The sequence below is a fragment of the Bos taurus genome, chromosome 19 (genome assembly GCF_002263795.3).
Source record: "Bos taurus isolate L1 Dominette 01449 registration number 42190680 breed Hereford chromosome 19, ARS-UCD2.0, whole genome shotgun sequence".
Lineage (NCBI taxonomy): Eukaryota > Metazoa > Chordata > Mammalia > Artiodactyla > Bovidae > Bos > Bos taurus.
Genome location: NC_037346.1, coordinates 33,665,345 through 33,679,815, shown reverse-complemented (window position 1 = coordinate 33,679,815; position 14,471 = coordinate 33,665,345). Strand labels below are relative to the sequence as shown.

At 50.1% G+C, this 14,471-nt stretch overlaps 1 protein-coding gene across 10 annotated transcripts in view; it reads left to right on the top strand.

The window, feature by feature from the left end:
* SPECC1 (sperm antigen with calponin homology and coiled-coil domains 1) overlaps nt 1-14,471 on the top strand; it is a 206,548-nt gene that overhangs the window by 45,912 nt on the left and 146,165 nt on the right. For 9 of the 10 annotated variants that reach the window (XM_059878320.1, XM_010816096.3, XM_059878318.1 and 6 more), the window contains one exon: nt 10,655-10,821. In XM_059878320.1, coding sequence (XP_059734303.1) covers nt 10,675-10,821 — 147 coding nt within the window. In that variant the 5' untranslated portion in view covers nt 10,655-10,674. Of the gene's footprint in view, nt 1-10,654; nt 10,822-14,471 lie in introns of those variants that run through there. The other variant, XM_059878324.1, reaches the window with a different exon arrangement.

The following is a 14,471-nucleotide window of genomic DNA, read 5'->3' as shown; positions in this document are numbered from 1 at the left end:
ACCCGACCCCGTGTGAAGAGCTGGGGGACCTTCCAGGTGTGACGTTCCTCCAGGGGATCCAGCTGGGCACGTCTGACGCGGGGCCCTCTGACAGCACAGATGGGGTCTCTGGACAGAGGCCTCGGACCTGGGGGTTGTGACAAAGGTCTTGGATTTTTACTCTAAGTGTAGTGAGAAGAAGCCACAGGAAGGTTCTCCACAGGGAGGGACATGGCCTGACTTGTATATTTTTAAAAATAATTTTTAAAATTTAAATTGTACACGTACCATAAAGGTTACCATCTTAGCCATTTACATGCTTTGTGTTTTTAAAAAGCCCTCTGGCAGCTGAGTAGCCTTAACTGTCCTGGGCAGGATGGGCAGGAGCAGAGCTGAGACCATTGGCAGCGGGAGGAGGGAGTGGGCTGGGGCAAGGGAGTGTGGGGAGAGACACTTGGTGTGGGGCGGTGAGTATTGGAAGGCCTTGTTGGCAGAGCCTCACAGGAGGGACTGGAACATTCATAGAGGGAGGTGTCTGAGGAGGGTCGTGGGGACAGCAGGTGCATCAGTGGGGCCTGACTGCCCCTTGGCCGGTGGCTGGCCTGGCTGGTGGAGCCCAGCTGGGCTGTCCCTTGATTGGGAACAAGGTCTAGCCCGGGTCCATCTCGGGAAGCGCTCAGGCTCTGGCACATCAGCAGAACTAGGGTTTGTGCGGGAGCAGCGGCACTGGCCAAAAGCTGAGGCTGAGTCGGGCAGGAGTTTGGGGAAGGGAAAGCCAGGGCTGCGCCCAGTCCACCAAGAAGGAGAGGGGAGCACGGGGATCCACACAGGAGCTGGACCCCCAGGCAGCTGAGGATCTGAGGGGCAGCCCCGGGCCCTGGGGGAGGGAGAGCGCGGGAGGAGGCACAGCTGACAGTAGATACAGGAAGTCAGGAGAAGCTGCTGACTCAGGCCGGTCTGTGCTGGGGCTGGCGACTCCCCGGAAGGCGACAGGCCAGCTGCCCAGCAAGTCAAAGGACAGATGAGGGTGGGGCCCTGAGGAGGCCCTCCTGGGCTGGGGAGGCTTCTACTGGGAGACCCCTGAGCTCACTCCATTTGTCCCTCCACATCACCAGTCTCTTGCAGATGCTGCATCTGTACCCACCCCCCCCACCCCCCACACATACACTTCTCGGTGAGCCCCGAGCACCAGTGGAGGTCAGGAGTTGGGAGAAAGCACTTGAGGCCCTTCTGTCCCCAGCTCCTCCCCCATCCCAATCCTCCTGAGTGGTTGGGTTGGCTGCACTTCTCTGCCAGGGGCTCAGCTTCTGCTCTTGGTCCATCTCCCTCAGGGGCTCGGCTGCTCCATCCCTGACCTGGCAGTCTGGGGGTGATCCTGTCCTGGCCTGGCTTCTGCACCTCCCCTATGCTACTTTTCAGACAAGCCACTCCCTCGTAAAGGGTCCTTTCTGAGCTCTCCTGTTTTCCAGCTGATGTCCCAGACAAGGCAGGGGCATGTGACTGAACAAAGATTATGACTCAAGATGTGTGTGTGCGTGTGCGTGCGTGTGCACACACACACACACGCAAGTGTGCTTGCGTGCTCAGTCGTGTCTGACTCTTTGGGACCCCATGGACTGTAGCCTGCCAGGCTCCTCTGCCCATGGGATTTCCCAGGCAAAAAGACCAGAGTGGGTTGCCATTCCCTCTTCTAGGGGATCTTCCCAACCCAGGGATCGAACCATTGTCTCCTGAATCTCCTGCTTTGCAGGCAAATTCTTTATTGCTGAGCCATGATTCAAGATGCTTCTGCCTAAATTGAGATGAATCCAGTTCCCTCCTCCACTATAATTTTTGCTTTGTTTTGTCTTTATCACATTTTTAAAACTTGTGGTGGTGAAATACACGTAATATAAAGTTTACTGTCTTCACCATTATGAAGTGTTCAGCTCAGTAGCATTAAGTCCATTCATGCTGTATTGTAACCATCACCACCATCTATCCACAGAACTGTTTCTTCTTCAAAACAGAAACTCTGTCCCCATCAAACAATAACTCCTGTTCACCCCCCGACCCGCGACAGCCCCTTGAAACCACTGTTTTACTTTCTGTTCCTATGAATCTGACTACTCTAAGTACCTCACATAAGTGTAATCATACAAGTTTTTCTGTCTTTTTCTGCCGGTTTATTTCACTTAACACAATTTCCTCGATATTCATCCATGCTTTTTCTTCCTTTTGAAGACTGAGTAATATTTCATTGCATGTATAAACCACACTTTGTGTGTCTACTCATCCATCAGTGGACATTTGGTTTGCTTCCACCTTTTGGCTGTTGTGAATAATGCTGCTGTGAACATGGGTGTGCAGTAATCTCTTTGAGACCCTGCTTTCAGTTTTGGGGGGAATGTACACAGAAGTGGAATTGCTGGATCATATAATAAAATCTGTTTTTAATTTTTTTCAGGAACCCCCATACTGTTTTCCATAGCAGTTGCACCATTTTATATTCCCAGCAACAATTCACAAGAGTTCCACATTTGTCCACATCCTTGCCAATACTTGTCATTTTCTGGTTGGGCTTGGTTTGGTTTGGGTTGGTAGTAGCTATCCTAATGAGTGTGATATGGTATCTCAGTGTGGTTCTGATTTGCATCTCCATGATGTTGAGCATCTTTTAATGTACTTTTGACCATGGGTATATCTTGTTTGGGTTTCCCAGGTGGCACAGTAGTAAAGAATCTGTCTCCCAATGCAGGAGACACAGGAGACTGGGGTTCAGTCCCTCAGTCGGGAAGATCCCCTGGAGAAGGAAACAGCAACCCACTCCAGTATTCTTGCCTGGGAAATCCCATGGACAGAGGAAACTGGCGGGTTGGAGTCCATGGGGTCGTAAAAAGTCCGATATGACTGAGCACACATGCATATCACCTTTGGAGAAGTATGTATTCATGTCCTTTGTCCATTTTAAAATCAGGTTAGTTTTTGTCATTGAGTTGCAGGAGTTCTTCGTATATTCCAGATGATAACTCTGCTTTAGTCTGCCTGGGCGCTCATAACAGAATACCATAGACTGAATGCCTTAAACAACAGAAATTGATTCTCACAGTTCTGGAGGCTGGGAAGTCCAAGGACAAGGTGTGGCCATTGGGTTCTTGGTGAGGGGTCTCCTCCTGCCCTCGCGTGGCTTTTCATCAGTGTGTGTGCAGCAGAGAGGTCTCTCTCCCCGCCTCTCCTAATGCACCAATTCTACAGGATTAGGACCCACCCTTATCACTTCATTAACCTTAATCCACCCCCTGAAAGCCCTATCTCCAAATGAAATCACTTTGAGAATTAGGGCTTCAACATATAAATGTGGTGGGGGAGGGGCTCAATTCAGTCCACAGCAAACCCTTGCCAATGTTTTCTTCAATTCTGTGAGTTGCCATTTCACTCTGCTGATTGTGGGTTCTCTGATGCATGGAAGTGTTTAATTTTTTAAAAAATTATTTTCTATTTGCTTGACTTTTTGTCTGCATTGGGTCTTCACTGCTGTGCATAGGCTTTCTCTAGTTGCAGTGAGCGGGGACTACTCTCTTGCAGTATATGGGCTTCTCATTGCAGTGGTTTCCATGCTGTGGAGCTAGGCTGTAGAGCGTGGGCTCAGCAGTTGTGGCTTATGAGCTTATTTGCTCCATGGCATGTGGGATCTTCCCGGACCAGGGATTGAACCTGTGTCCCCTGCATTGGCAGGAGAATTCTTAACCACTGGTCACCAGGGAGTCCCAAGTGTTTAATTTTGTTGTCATCCAGCACATCTTGTTGCCTGTGCTTTTGGTGTCATATTTAAGAATCCATTGCCAAATCCAGTGTCGTGAAGCTTTTCCCCTGTGTTTTCTTCTGAGGGTTTTACAGTTTTGGCTCTTACATTTAGGTCTTTCTTCCACTCTGAGTTAACTTTTGCCTGTGGTGTAAGCTAAGGGTTCTACTTCATCCTTTTGGTGTGGATGCCCAGTTTTCTTAGCACCATTTGTTGAAAAGACTGTCCTTCCCTCTGAATGCTCTTGGCACTAGACAATAGTTTATATTCCTACTCTTTCAATAGACCTTTTGAAACTGTGCCTATAGAAAGAGCTCTTGAAGTACCTTATTTCCATCTCCTTTTGTATGCCCTTGACTCTTTCCTATAGTTCTTTGATGTGAATCCACATGCTAGGTAAGGAAACAACCACTGGTTAGTGGCCACCAGCTCTGTGGGACGCTGGCTTCTTGGTTCAGCTTTGGGGACAGAAGGATGGCCCAGGGCAGTATTTCTGAGGGTTTGATCTCAATATAGCTCCCAGATTACAGCCTCTCTCCAGGATCTGCATTTCATATTTAAAGGCCAGCGCCTCCTGTTTTTTTGTTTTTGTTTTTTTAAATTCCAGATTAAACCCTATTCGTTATGGTCTCCACCTTGTGGCAGTCAGTCATAGCTTCTGCAAGTCCCTTTTCCATTTCCAGACTGTGGTTTCAGCTTGAGATGGTGGGGCTGGTGCTGTGCAGTTGTCCTTTTCTGTTTAGTTTTGTTTCATCCCTTCTTGGTTCTCATTTTCTTCCGATGACTTCTGCTGATGGGATCAATTAATTTTTGTTAAAGTTTTATGTATGTATTTATTTTTGGCTGAGCTGGGTCTTTATTGCTGTAGACTTTGTCTAGTTGCAGTGAGCGGGGGCTGCTGTTGATTGCGGTGCTTGGGCTTCTCTTTGTGGTGGTGTCTCCTGTTGGGGAGCACAGGTACTAAGCTCACAGACTTCAGCAGTTGTGGCTCAAGGGCTCTAGAACTTGGGCTCAGAAGTTGTGGCTCGAAGGCTTAGTTGCCCCGTGGCCTGTGGAATCTTTCCAGACCAGGGATTGAACCCGTGTCCCCTGCATGGGCAGGTGGATTCCTATCCTGCCTCTGTACCACCAGGGAAGTCCTCCATATGAATTTGCCTTTTCCCTTCTGATGCTGTGTAGAATCTTGTTCTTTACAAACTAGGAAGGATTGAATCTAAACAAAATGGGATGACTTTTCATCTCGAGACCAACAGGAAATAATAAGCTTTGAAGAGCTTCCTTTGGCCTCCAGCCGGAGTCCGGGATTCCCTTGGCTGCTCCCGGGCCAGGTTTTCAGCGTAAACATTCCCAGGTTGGGTGGGAACCGAACCAGGTGCCGGTTGAGGAGCCTGGCTCTTCCTCTGGAACTGAGTTTCGCAACCTGGGGTCCCGACAGTTTAGGCAGGACCATTCTTCATTGTGGGGCTGCTCTTCGGGTACTGGGGTGTCCAGCAGCATCTCTGGCTCCACCCCCAGCACCACCCCGCCAAGTTGTGACAGCCCAGAACAGCTGCATACACTGTCAGATGTCCCCTGGGGGCAGAATCCTCCGCCCACCCCACTGCAGAGGTCAAGAGCAAGCCCAGCTTGGGTTCTAGAAAGCTCTTGCTGGATATTTTCAGCGTGCCATTCACTTGCCTTCTGTTTCCTGCCGAGTCCCCTGGTAGTTGAGCTATGTGAACATGCTTATTTTGTTTGTTCTCAGACTTGAATGCCTCCGCTCTCGGCTTCCTGGGGCTTATTGTACTTGGAGTGCAAAGCTGAATGCCCTCTCCCACCCCCAGACACTCCTTATTATTTGCGATGGTCCAGAATAGTTTCCTGGCTGCCTTTCTCGCCTTAAAAGGATAACCAGTCTGAGGCCCGAGACTGAAGCAGCTGAGCTGCATGCTGTCTGACCCTCCTGCTGCATGGACCGTGTCGTGTTCCTAACTGTTCTCTCCCTCTCCTTCTCGTCCACCTTTTTTACTTAACTCCACTCAATTTATGAGTTATGGTTTAAATAGAAGTCTTACACCATTCTAGAGAGGAAAGAAGCTTGATAAGAATATAAAATGAACAATTTAAGGAAAACAGCCCTGGCAAGACCCTCTCCCTGCCCTTGTGGAGTGAGTTCCTAAGTTTTAAGCGTACCTTGGATCCTCAGATAATACAGGTTTGAACTGCGTGGATCTACCTACAAGTAGGTTTTTTCCTACAGTGGATCCTTCAGTACATCTTGGTCCATAGTTGGTTGAATCCGTGGATACCAAGGAACCACAGACTCGGAGGGACCACATATGTGGAAGGACCACAGACATGGAGGGACCCAGACATGGAGGGCCGACTATAAATGATGGATAAATCAAGCTCCACTTTGTTCAAAAGTCAACTGTAATTTCTTGATCAGTTTGATCCTCTTCAGTTGGTTAGAAGAATTTTTAGGAATCAGGGAATTACTCATAGAAATCTTTTTTTTTTTTCCCATCATCTTGTGCTTGGCTAGAACCCATCTGTCTATTTTCTGTTATGAACTCATAAACCTAAGAGAAGTGTCGTTCATCAGCATGCACACGGTGTTGCCTTTCAGCCACTGGGGCCAGTCCTAGTGACTGTGGCGTGTCTGCTCGTTGTTCACCCTCCTCTGCACTTTCCCTCTGTTGGGTTTCCAGGTGAACACAGGCTGCTCTGTGAGCAAGGAGAGACTTGGCTTACGTCTGGAGTGTCTGTCTGGTTCCGGCCACTGGACATTGAGTCCGTGGATTCATTGCTGGGTGTTGCTGAATCGATAAAGCCAAGCAGCTCTTGGCTGAACACCGTGAGCATTTGTGAGTAGGCAGCTGGTGCTCACTGAGTGTCTTCTGTTGTGTGATGCAGGCACCAAAAACTCCATTTATCAGGTGAAGATGTTGGGAATCGTAGTGTTTTGAAAAGCATGCCTGAGCCTGGGCGGTGAGCAGTGGAGGTGGAATCCGACCAGGAGCTCTGGATCCGGAAGCCTGTGTGCTTTCCTCAGAACACTGTCCAGGGAGGCCGTACCCATCCCTGGTGTGTAAGAGCCAATTAAAACTGGATTTGAATCCTGGCTGTATCGTAAACTCTGTGGTTTGGGCAAGTTCCTTAACCTCCTAAACAGAACCAAGTGTCCCCATCTTAGACTGAGGGTGATGCTACCTTGTAGGGTTATGATAAGGTTATGACACGTGAAGAGGGCTGAGCAGCGCCAGGCCACGTGTGAGGGGCAAGAGGAGGGTCAGAGAGGAGGCAGTGGGAAGTAGATTGGGTGAAAGTCTGCAGAAGCTGGGAGTAGGCCTGGTGCCCTGCCCAATTCCAGCAGGAGGATCCTGGGGAGTGGACAGTGAGCAGGGCCAAGAGCGGGCCAAGCACTGTGGGTGGATGGCTCCAAGGATGTTCCTTTTGGGGTCCATTCCTGGAAAGCCCAGGGCTGGGTGTGGGCAGAACAAAGGAAAGAGGAGGCCTCGGAAGATTTGAGGGACACGAGGAAGACCCGGTCCTGCTGGAAAGGGCAGGCGATGCTTAACGAAGTCCTAGACATGGAGAGTGGGGAGCAGGGCGCCGAGCTGGCCTTCAGCCCGGCTGGAGGCTGAAGCACCCCCACCCAGCACCCTTGTCCTCTCCTCGTCCCAGGAAGTGGCACTGCTCTGGTGGAGCCTACTACCCCTCAGGGCGTATTCCCCCCAACACAGCACCCACCCCAGCACCCCTCCCCCGGCACTCTCCCTACCAATAGGACTCTCTTCCTGGTTCAAGGGGAGATGTTACTTATTTCATTTCTGTATATTTTGAATTCTGGAAGAAGATGGAATTTGAAGAGTCTGGCTGGTGCATGAATACAAGATAGATGTCTCCATCTGGGAAAATGAAGGAAAGACAAGGATGAAGAGTCAGGCAGTGTGGAGGGGCCCAGGGGAGGAAGGTCCTCTGTATATCTGGATCTGGGAATAATCAGATTGGGCTCAAGGTTCTAGGAGAATAAAGATGTGATGATACAAATAAAGTAACCCTGAGAATTTTGCCTCAGAGCAAGTAACCGAAGCCTTCGAGAAGTGGCTGCGGGTCTTTCAGGTGACTGTCTGGAAGGTTGTCAGGTTTGTTGCCAGAGACTAAGAGTTTAGATCTGGAATTTTGACTGAGATGCATTTTCCCCCTTTCCTTTCTCTTCTTTCTCCCTCCCCCCTCCCTTTTTTCCTCCCTTCCTTTTTTTTTTTAAAGATGTATTTTTGGCTGCTCTGGGCCTTCATTGTGGTGCACCGGCTTCTCATTGCTATGGCTTTTTTTGCTGTGGAGCGCGAGCTCAGTAGTCGTGGCTCATGGGCTTAGTTGCGCTGTGGTGTGTGGGATCTTCCTGAGCCAGGGACTGAACCTGTGTCCCCAGCACTGGCAGACTAGGCCACCAGGGAAGCCCCCTTCCTTTCTTTTTCTTTCTTTTTTTATGCCAAGGGCTTAGGGAAACATTGGGAAGATTTTCTACCACCTTCCTTCTGCTTTTCCTCTTCAAGGTCTTATCTTTCTTCTGGGGAATGAGTACGATGCATTTCATTTCTAGGTTGATGGGTAGATTTTGGAAAGCACAGATGCAGTATAGAATCACCTATGTTTTCACCAAGTAAGTCCTGCAACAGTCATCTCTAAGTAGTTGCAATCATCACCTGAAAGGGTGCCTTGATTAAACAGATACTTTATTTGTTGTCGCCATTAGTCAGACTGACATGTCACCAGTTAGTTCTGCAGTCATGGGTAAAATTCATCAGCAGTTCTCTCCAAGAATCACTCAGGCTATGTTCATTCATTTTATATTGAGAGTCCTAATAAAATGAGTTGCTATATAGGTCTTAACCTAGGAATTCTTCCTTGTTGCTGTGGAAACAAGCATTAAAAATTGTGGGCCGAGAAAGAAAAATAGCTGGTGCTAAACATCTGTGAAATACACAAGAAGTGGTTGTTTAAATACAGAATCTTAAAAATCGTGATACCTGGAATCAAGCTGAGACTAATAAACTATTGAATTAGTCATATGACTAAAATCGTGAGTAATTTTTCTCAGAAATGCTTTAGAAAACAAATTGCTGTGTTAAAATACTATTTTCAGCTGCCAGGACAGCAGTGCTCAGAACGAGTGCCAGGTATGGTCCTGGACAGTGGCCACCAGTTAAGCTGTTTAAGTAGGAGCAGGGGCTGGGTGGCCCCAGCTGGGAGACCATTGGTTGAAATGATGTCCCCGGGAAAGGAGACAAGAACAGGAGGACATCCCCGCTGCGCCAGGCTGGGGGAGGCAGCCTGTTCATTTTCTTGGGGGCAGAGAGGGGTGTCCTGGGATGCGGTGAGGGGAGAGGTAGCCCAGGGCTGCTGAGCACCAGCTACTATCCAGGAGGCGAGCAGTTAATTAGACCCGGCTCTGGGGTCTGGGGCTTCCCGAGTGGCGCAGTGGTAAGGAATCTGCCTGCCAACACAGGAGCCACAGGAGATGAGGGTTCAGTCCTTGAGTTGGGAAGATCCCCTGGAGGAGGGCATGGCAACCCACTCCAGTATTCTTGACTGGGAAATCCCATGGACATAGGAGTCTGGTGGGCTACAGTCCATGTAACAGTCCATGGGGTCACAAAAGGGGTGGACATGATTGAATACCTGGGAGCGCAGCCACTGGCATCACTGTCACCTGGTGGTTGGTGGTGGTTCAGTCGCTCAGTCGTGTCCGACTCTGCGACCCCTGTCTGTGGGATTCTCCAGGCAACAATACTGGAGTGGGTTGCCATTTCCTCCTCCAGGAGATCTTCCTGACTCAGGGATCAAACCCAGGTCTCCTGCATTGCAGGTGGATTCTTTACCAACTGTGCCACTAGGGAAGTCCAGTGGTGGTGTTTTTAAAGTGCATTTTCCAGTTTGTTTCTTATCTGCGGTTTTTGTCCTTGACCTCACATCCCTGGTCGTGAGCATCCACAAGGACAGGCAGAGCCGGAGTCCCATTGTGCTGCTGAGAGGGAAATGGGCTCAGAGGTTCATGGCCAGCCGGCCCACATCCTCAGCAGTGATGGCAGGACCCAGGCCACCTTCCTTGCCTTTGGACGTGGGTTTCCCCCAGGTTTTTAACCACATCCTGCTCCTTTGCACAAGCTGTCTTTCCTAGAATATTTTAATTGAGTAACTCTACCCTATAATGGCAGGTCTGCCTGATCAAAATCTTCCCAATTAATTTTTAATTGATACCATTTTTGTCCAAAAGAATAAAAAAAAAGCTGTGCTTCTGTGAAATTGAATTTTCAAGTAATTCATTTATGTCTATTTGGAAATTATGGAAGTTGCTCGACTGTCAACCCTAAAATGGCAAGGCTTACAGACACAGTATGTCTCAACTCCAGCTGACCTGTTTTATGTGGGGAGATACATGTATTTCCACATTGCTGAAGAGTAATGTCATAACGTTTCCCTTGTAGCTCAGTCAGTAATGAATCTGCCTGCAGTGCAGGAGACCTGGGTTTGATCCCTGGGTTGGGAATATCCCCTGGAGAAGGAAATGGCAAGCCACTCCAGTATTCTTGCTTGGAGAATCCCATGGACAGAAGAGCCTAGTGGTCAGCCCACGGGGTTGCAAGAGTCAGACATGACTTAGTGACTAAACCACCACAACCCATGTCAGAACATGGGTAATGGTGCACGTGTTTTCAGTAGTTCAGTGAGAGCTGTTGTGAAGCTGTAGAAAGGAACCTGGTGGGAAGGTACCATCTCAGGAGGAAGGTGCTCTCTGTGCATCCTCATCTGGAGGCTTGTTCTCCATGACAGTGGTGATGCCCATGGTGCATGGGGGTGAAGCTCTGTCAAGTGTGGACACATGGGTTTTCTTTTCTACTCTTTGTACAGAAGGACTCCCTGGGACAAACATGAGGAGCGCAGCCAAGCCCTGGAGTCCAGTGACCAGGGCAGGGAGCCATGGGGTGGACCGCCCCCGGCCCCTCCCCGTCCCCTCTCCCGGCATGAAGAGCTCCAAGTCTTCCACCTCGCTGGCTTTTGAGTCCCGACTCAGCAAGGTATGGATGGGACACCGGGCAGGGCTGCTGGGTGCCCCGAGACAGTGAGCAGGCCCTAGGAGGGCCCCAGCATAGCTTGACCTGAAGGCACAGAGCAAAGAGGGTGCAGTTGAGGTGCCCTGGGCTCAAGAGGAAATCTGTAGTTGAGCAGAGACAGGGACCCCCTGCATGGACCATGTGGACTCTCCAGCCAGCATCTGACCCCGGCGTCCACTGGACGGGCTCAGGGTCACCAGGGTCCTCATAATCCGGGTGTCACTGCCCCACTGGCCTGCATCTGGGCTTCTCCTCTCAGGGTTCCCCTCCCCCAACCAGGGCAGCCCCTGGGGGTCTCCCTTGCTGGCTCCTCCTCACCCTCTGGGGTTCCTAACATAAGTGGACTGGGGCACCTCCTTACACCCTGAGATGAAACTCAGAGACCTTGTCACTGGCCTACACATACACACACTCTGGAGAAATCAGTGTGGCATCCTAACTATAGAAGGAACATCATTTATAATTAAATCATCACGTTTCCACCTGCAACTGCCTGTGTGTGGCTTCACTGAAGGACCTGTGATGCTTCTTGGGGCCCCATGGATGTGGCCACTCCGAGCAGACAGATTCAAGGTTATCGTGTTGATGACTTGGGCACCGGGAAGGCTGGGGTAATGGTTTGAATGCTGAGCACTCTTGGTGAAATTGTGAACCCAAGTGCAGTCTTCCCTTGTTCTTCTTAGAAAGTCGAGTGTATCTTAAAGTCTTACAAGAAGCACATTGTCTTTATATGTAAAACAAAGGGGTGCTCTCCACTTGGATAACAGTCAAAGACGCTCCAGCTCTACAAGTGTCTAAGGGATCTGTGAAGCGTGTGGATGCAGACAGTTCCTTGTGCCAGGCTCTCGGAAGGACATCTGGGGTCTCCATCTTCCCACCCGGTAGACACCAGTACCGCCTCCAATCACGGTGGCAGCTAAAGCTGCACCCACAGAATTCTGACACACTCCCTGAGGAATGGCACTGTTCCTGGTAAGGACAGTTCTTGTAGGAGACAGCGTTCACTCATGAATTCTGACACCGTATGGGGGTGACACATGGATCTGTGTCTCCAGCCAGCGCTCCTCCGGCTGCCTTTGTGACCCACCTCCTGGGCATCTGGAGGCCCCTTGAGGGTGACATACTCCACATTGACTGGTCTCCTTCCCCTCTGTCTCTCCCGCCTGCAAACCTGCTCCTCTGTACTCTCCCTGTTCCAGTAAATAGCAGCTTCCTCCTGTCGTCGCTCAGGCAGAGCCCTGACATCATCCCCAGACCCTCCTTTTCTCACATTCCATGGTCCACCTGCCTGCTCTTGACTTTGCAGCCTATGTTCCATTCTCAACAGAAGCCAGGTGGTCCTGTCAACACAAGTCGCTCCTCTGCTTAAAATCCTCCAGGCTGTCCCCACCCATTCAGAGGGGAGTAAAGTGTCCTCCCACCCCGCCAAGCCTGGCTCCCCGGGCTGCGTGCACACAGCTTCTGGGCTCCCCCTTGCTGTCCTGTTGCTCCCTGGCAGTGCTCAGTGTGGGCTGAATGCCCGGCAGGGGCGGTGGGTGTAGGAACAGCTCGCTGAGGAGGGGGTCAGACAGGCCACATCAGGACCCCAGCTCTACCCGCTCCTGGCTGTGGAACCTCAGGCAGTCTGCGTAGGTGCTCCGAGATGGGGTGAGGACTGTATCTGCCCTGAGACATAAGTGTGGATAGTGTCCTGCACATAATTTTGTTTATCATTATTCTGTTATCCTGGCCCTGACCATTATTTTCATCGTTTTAATTTTTATTGTCTTTGACCTATTGGGAGACATCTTCAATGTGGATTTTAAATGAATACATACATTTCCCCCATAACCGACCCTGAGAACTTCTGGAATATATTAAAATATTTTCAAGCAGTGTTTAATCACAGGTGAAGCTCAGGTGTGTTTCCTACTGATGATGAACCAGTAAAATGGTAGCCATTTCTGCCTTTGATGGATGTGTGTTTTGGAAACTGGTTCCAGTGGGAGGACGTCGGGGGAGACACAGACACTCCTCTGGAGGCTCTCGGCTCTTGTCCTGGTCCTTGGGGTCGCCAGGCCTGAACCTGTGAAAGAGGGTGATGGTGTTGGGGGAAGGAATAGCTGAGAGCTGCACCCCACTGCTCTCTGACCCTCCTCTCCTCTCTGCCTCTGTGGGCAGAGGAAGAAGACAAAACCCAGAGCACAGAAGAGAAAGAGGTGACAGACACTGACAGAAAAGCAAGTGGCTTCCCCCTCGAGTATTTTACTGCCAAAATCTGAGCACTCAGAGAAGCTAAATTATACACTGAACATGACATCCCACCAGCTGGACGCCACATCTCACTACGGCTGCTTTACAGGACTTCCGGGTGGCTCAGTGGTAAAGAATCACCTGCCAGCGCAGGAGACGCGGGTTCAACCCCTGGGTCAGGAAGATCCCCTAGAGGAGGAAGTGGCAACCCACTCCAGTATTCTTGCCTGGGAAATCGCATGGACAGAGGAGCCTGGTGGGCTACAGTCCATGGGGTCACAAAGAGTCAGACTCGACTGAGCACGCACACATTACCTACGACTGCTTTGCAGGAGATGGACACATATAAGTGTAGACAGATATGTTTTCACTGGCCCAAAATAGGCAAACTAAAACACATGCACTGAAGTAGAATGAAAGACCCTGCTTCAGATGCTGGCCTGAGCTGTGGAGCCGTGGAGGAGCAGATGTGTGTGGGGAGGAGCAGGAGCCTGGATGGGATGGCGAGGGTAGAGGGGCTGCTGTGAGTCCTCCTCATGTCACTGAGCCCAGCACAGGGAGGCAAACCCCCCGGACTCCCTGATGCAGACAGGCCACTAGAAGGCCCATGTCTGTTAGTCAGGACTCTCTTGGTCACAAATGACAGAACATTGACTTGAACAGAAGAGAAATCTATGGAAGACATCTGAGGTTCTGGGTCACTGTGTGCAGGACAAAGGTGCAAGACGTAGAGAGACCAGGACCATGGACGGGACTCCCCGGGACGTCACGTCACCTTTCTCTGCTTCTTTGTCATCTTCTTTGTTACGTGGTATGAAGTCTGGCTGTCAGTCCTGCCCATGCCTCCCCAATTCCTTGGAGGGCCCAGCTAATGCTTGCTTCTGGTTGGTTAAAAGAAAGCAACAAGCAAAGTATTGGGAAAGGTCTCTGCTTGGTGGGCATGAGTCATGTGTTAACCCCATCCAGTCCTGTGGCCGGGGCTCAGGGTCCCCGTAAAGCTGTCTCATGGTTTATGTTCTCCTTGAGTCTTGGGGACTGGGTCAGTCCTGTTGTTGTCCTTCAGGAAAGAATGCTCCACAGTTGCACTGCCCGAAGCAGGAACTACCAGCCCGTGTGGCGGTGATGATCCCTGAAGTGTGTTGTGAGTGCAAGACACACATCAGGTTTTGAAGACCGAGTGCAAAAAAAGGAAAAGACCTCATCGGTGTGTTCTACATTAATTTATAATATTTTGAATGTATTGTGTCCAGAAAATATATCACTAAATTTAAGGTTGCCTGTTTCATTTATGTTTTTTAATGTTCCTCCTAGACCATGTAAACTTAGGTCCATGGCTTGTATAATATTTCCACTGACAGTGCTACTCTAAAACCTTTTGGTTT